The following is a 4,674-nucleotide window of genomic DNA, read 5'->3' on the forward strand; positions in this document are numbered from 1 at the left end:
CCAGGGGAAAATACATTTTTAGAAGATTCTGGTGCCTGAATTTGTGAAAATGTGTACTTTACAGCCAGATATATTATGCGGGTTTCAAGATCTCGGTGTTTTAGAGCTTGCCAGGTGTGGGGAATGAGGAGAAGTGAGACCCGGGCACTTTGACCCACGCCGGCCAATAGGATTATTTCATACCATCAACATCACATTCACTATAAATTAGAAAGTTTGCTGAGGAGTTCTCTCTTCTATGGTGGCTGCCAGCCGGAGAACTCCTCGCCCCGGTGCCGGAGCCCTCAGCCCTTCCCTTCCTCCCGAAGCCGCAGCGCTCGCGGTGTCCCACGTTTGCTGTCCCGGGAGCGCACGGCTTCCTACGGATAGAACGGGCTGAGAATAATCCTCCTATATTTTATACTGGGATCGGGATCAATACCGGTCCTTTAGTATTATTAATGTTAATTATTTAGTTTTATTCTGTTAAATCCGTTTATATTTCAACCCCCGTGTTTCCTTGTTTTTTTTTTTTTTTTTTTTTTTCCCCTCGGATTCCCCTTCCCCCAGTGGGGGAAGTGAGAGAATTAATTGCCTAAACGACAATAAATTGTTGCGGGTTCCTCAAAACCACAACCACCTGGACGCGCTCCGGCACCCCAACGTCTTTCTTGTAGCGAGAACCCCCCAAAACCGAACGGGGGACTCCAGAAGGGGCCTCCCCGGTGCTGGGGGGGGGGGGGGGGGCGGTGCGCGGGGGGGGGGGGGGGGGGCGGTGCACTCGGAGAGTGCACCGCCCCCCCCCCCCCCCCCCGCGCACGGTGGCGGAGTTGGCGGCGCGGCCGCCAGGCGGCGCCATAATCGCGGGCGCTGCCTGCGCGCGCGGGCGGCCATGGCGGCGGGGCGGCTGCCGGCGCTGGTGCTGCTGCTCCTCGCCCTGCTGCTGGGCGGCACGGCGGGACCCGGCGTTTGGGCGGCGCGGAGCCGCGGAGCCGAGAAACAAAACAGCTTGCGCCGCGCTGCCAGCGGGCTCTACCAAGGCGTCAGCGGCCTCTTCGGCGAGGACAACGTGCGGGCCCTGCAGAAGGTGAGGCGCCCGCCGCTTCCCCCCTCCCCCCCCCCCCCCCCATCCTTCGCTTCCTCTCCCTCCGCGCCGGTGCTCCCGGGGGTGAGCGGGTGGTTCTGGGGGCAGAGCCCCGCGGGAGGTCGACCCCTTCCCCGTCCCCTCTTTTCTCCCCCGGCCCGGTGCGCGGCGCTGGACCCGCAGCGGCCTCTTTTCCTGTGCCGGCCCGGCTGCGGGTGAGGCGGCGGAACGGGCTGGAGCGTTGGTTTGGGGAAGAAAACAAGAGGCGAGGCTTGACGTGGAGCAAATGGCCAAAAAGAAAAAAAAAAAAAAAAAAAAGGTATTGAAAGAGGAAACCTCTAAATACAGGTTATTTCAGGTGGGGGGAGGCCCGCTGCCGGTGAGGAGCCCTCCAAATGAAACGTGGTCTCTGCACCAGCAGAGCATCCCGCGTCCGTATGGCCACAAATGATTTTGCAGGATATTGGGCATGTGGGCTGACGGACCTGTGCGTCCCTCTGTCCCTCCTTTCTTCGGCCAGTAGGAAGAAATAATGCTGTTAAATTGTCCTGTAAATGCATGTGAGGCATTTGGGGGTGATGCTGGGGACATCTCTCAGGTGCTCGATAAAACTAATGCTCTGATCTGCTTTACCAGTGTCCGTTGGTACTAATAGTGTCTTCTTTAAACGATGGTAAAGCTAAGTGCATTTTTCAGTCCTGTCAACATATACATTTACATGCCAAAATACCTAGCATAAGGTAAATTGTGATAAGTAAATTTATGATTCACAGAATTAAACATTTGGAGTGTTTTTGTTTTTTTTTTTTCCCTTGGAGGACTTCAAAATAGTCAGCAATTCTTGTTTCATGAATTGTAATTCTACTCATGATTAGTAAGTCTCAAAGTGTCTTTAAGGAATTGAGGATTTTTTTTTTTTAATTTTTAATTTTATTTCTCAGTTTTTCTCAAGGTTGACAGAAAGGTTTGTGAATGGGGTGGATATATTAATGGACACATTCTGGAGAATATGGACTGATTTGTTAGATGTTCTTGGAATTGATGGTAAGTGTGATGCCTGTTAACTCTTGAACTATATCAGCCTGTATCAGTGTTGACAAGCATAGGCCGAGTGGGAAAATAATTACATGTTATCACGCTGCATTAAACCTCCATCAGTGGTATCTCTTGTCTGCTTCACATGGCTTTGATTTTGTGATTAGTACCTTCAAAGAAGAGGACTAAACCCAGCCATTCTGGTCCTGTATATGTATCTACAGGATGTCTGTAGAACGCATTACAAGTCATGGTTGGTTTCTTGGTATCATCATTAAATGAATGCATGTGGCCAGAAACGGTGCAGGGAAATAAAGGAGAACTAGAAGAAGGAAGGGAGCAATTGAGAGCCTTTAGAATATAGCTTTTACAAACAAGGATCTTTAGCCTCGGTATGAACTTCAACCTTAGGCCTTACAGTAGTTTGTCTTTGAAGAACCTTTAGCACCTCTACTGTGAAGGAATTCTTTCGATTGCATCACTGGAGCTGAGCCAGTAACAGGAAAAAGGTCCATCTAGGAATGGGTGAACTAGCTTTGCCCCTCGTTTTAGAAAACACAGTCATGACCCCACTGCATGGCCCTTTGAAGCTGCGCTTGCATTTTTGCCTTTATCACTTTGGCATGCGCTCATTAATATTCTGTAAATTTTCCTTTGTTTTTCAGCCTCCAACTTGACTCATTATTTCAGCCCAGCAGCAATTGCCAACAACCCCACCCGTGCTCTTCTGCTGATCGGTGCCATTTTACTTGCCTATTGGTTTTTATCTCTCTTCCTCGGATTCTTCTTCTATCTCCTGCACATGCTGTTTGGTCGCTTTTTCTGGATCGCGAGGGTTGCCCTTTTCACTCTCTCCTGCGTGTACATCCTCCAGAAGTACGAAGGTGACCCAGAACACGCGGTCCTGCCTCTCTGCTTTGTTGTAGCAGTCTACTTCATGACGGGGCCAGTTGGATTTTACTGGAGAAGAAACAGCAACAGCAGCCTTGAGGAGAAGATGGACCACCTCGACAGTCAGATCAGACTTCTGAACATACGTCTTTCCAGGGTGATTGAGAACCTGGACAGAGGCGGTGACCAATGAACCAATCCCTATAGACCACTGTACACCAGCTCTAGAAAATCCCTAAGCACTGTTTCGTTCAAAGTTACAAAGCAACAAAACGTCACATGGTAAAAAGTGTGCAAAGTTATAACTTTTCATCATGTGTAAGACTAATTTATCTAGATTATACACAGCCATTATACTGGTAGGAAAAAAAAACCACAACATTTAAAAATTCAGCTGTATATTCAGAGAGTTTTATCCAGTACTAGAATTTTCTCGGTAGAGAAACGCTTACTTTTACAAGCATTGAAAAACATCTTTTGTAAAGTTTTTATAAAAGCAAATTGAGTAGTCTTTCAAATACGGAAATTGAGCTAAACATATGCAAATTTGACACTTAAAAAGTTAAAAAGAAAAAAAATAATCTCACTTCCATTAAGAAGTAACTGCTGTGGGTCCGCCTTTTTTTTTTTTAAGTTATGAATGTTTTTGTTTTATTGTTGGCTTTTTTCATTGCCTTGAAGTTGCCTTTCATAGAGTATCAGATGAGGAATTTTCTGGTATCTGGGCCAAAAAATTCACACCATAGCTTTTAATAGGAGGTGGGGAATAAGGGAGAAGGAAGATTTCATAAATTTGAAGTCCTTATATGCCAGTCCAGTATGAGGAAGTGAGAAGTGCACGTGTGGCATTATTTCATTGCATTTCATCTCGAAAACTTTAGTTTGGTGTCTGAAAGGAAATCTGTTTTAATAAATTGACACAAAAGGAAGAGATGTAGTGTGGCAAATTGTAATTCATATTTGCTCCTCACAGTTGAGCATTTTCTAAGCATAATTGCATAGAATGAAACATGATTTTTAATCTCAGGACCCACGTACTTTCTCGAAAGAGGCAGCAGTTAAAACACTTGCAAATGTATTGTTGCTTAAAGCTTTCTCAGGACCAATAAGCGGCAATAAATTATCTTCAGGAAGATCTGGATTTTTTTCTAAAATTGTAATAGTTTTATAGGAGCTTTTTGCTTGAAGTCTGTGTCCTCACTACATTGGGTTTGGGGGAAGGTGAGTCACCTTATGAGAAGGGTTTATCAAACAGTTGTATTTGGAAGTCACGTAGGAGCTTTGAAGCAATTTTGTTTTGAAGCATCCTATGTGTTTGTAACCTTAAAATTAACTAGCTTGGTAGGCTGTCCCTGGCTTTGTAAGGTTTGTTGAAATGCATTGAAACAAAGGTAACCTCAGGGAAGAAAGTTGGATAAGCGGTGCCACTCGGTCACCTGTAGCATCCAAGGATATGACAGGGGGGGTGGGGAGGGAAAGCCTACTACTAAACCATAGTGATGAGCACAGTATCAATACCGCCAGGGGTGATATGGACCGCAGCTGAAGAGCTGCTTATTCCATAATGTCTAAACGAACAAGTAGAGAACCAAAAAAAAAAAACAGAACAAAAAATTGTCTGTGATAGGGACTGGCGAAAAAGGAAAGGGGAACAAATCCGAGTAGGTGACGATGCGCATGCTGTT

At 46.2% G+C, this 4,674-nt stretch overlaps 1 protein-coding gene across 1 annotated transcript; it reads left to right on the plus strand.

Annotated features, from left to right (window-relative positions):
* The first annotated feature begins 868 nt into the window (after positions 1–868).
* BRI3BP (BRI3 binding protein) lies at positions 869–4,390 on the plus strand. Its single transcript, XM_082491828.1, has 3 exons — positions 869–1,066; positions 2,005–2,107; positions 2,764–4,390. Exons 1-3 carry the CDS (start codon positions 872–874, stop codon positions 3,180–3,182), a joined length of 717 nt encoding a protein of 238 aa, XP_082347954.1. The 5' UTR covers positions 869–871; the 3' UTR covers positions 3,183–4,390.
* Positions 4,391–4,674: the final 284 nt, after the last annotated feature.

The sequence above is a fragment of the Vanellus vanellus genome (genome assembly GCF_965231255.1).
Source record: "Vanellus vanellus genome assembly, chromosome: 16".
NCBI lineage: Eukaryota > Metazoa > Chordata > Aves > Charadriiformes > Charadriidae > Vanellus > Vanellus vanellus.

What these genes read in the sequence shown, in the direction of transcription:
- BRI3BP (XM_082491828.1), top strand. Translation starts at nt 872, where the DNA reads ATGGCGGCGGGGCGGCTGCCGGCGCTGGTGCTGCTGCTCCTCGCCCTG. An exon ending in ACGTGCGGGCCCTGCAGAAG is followed by an intron (nt 1,067 to 2,004) that starts GTGAGGCGCCCG and finishes TTTATTTCTCAG; the next exon opens with TTTTTCTCAAGGTTGACAGA. An exon ending in AGATGTTCTTGGAATTGATG is followed by an intron (nt 2,108 to 2,763) that starts GTAAGTGTGATG and finishes TTTGTTTTTCAG; the next exon opens with CCTCCAACTTGACTCATTAT.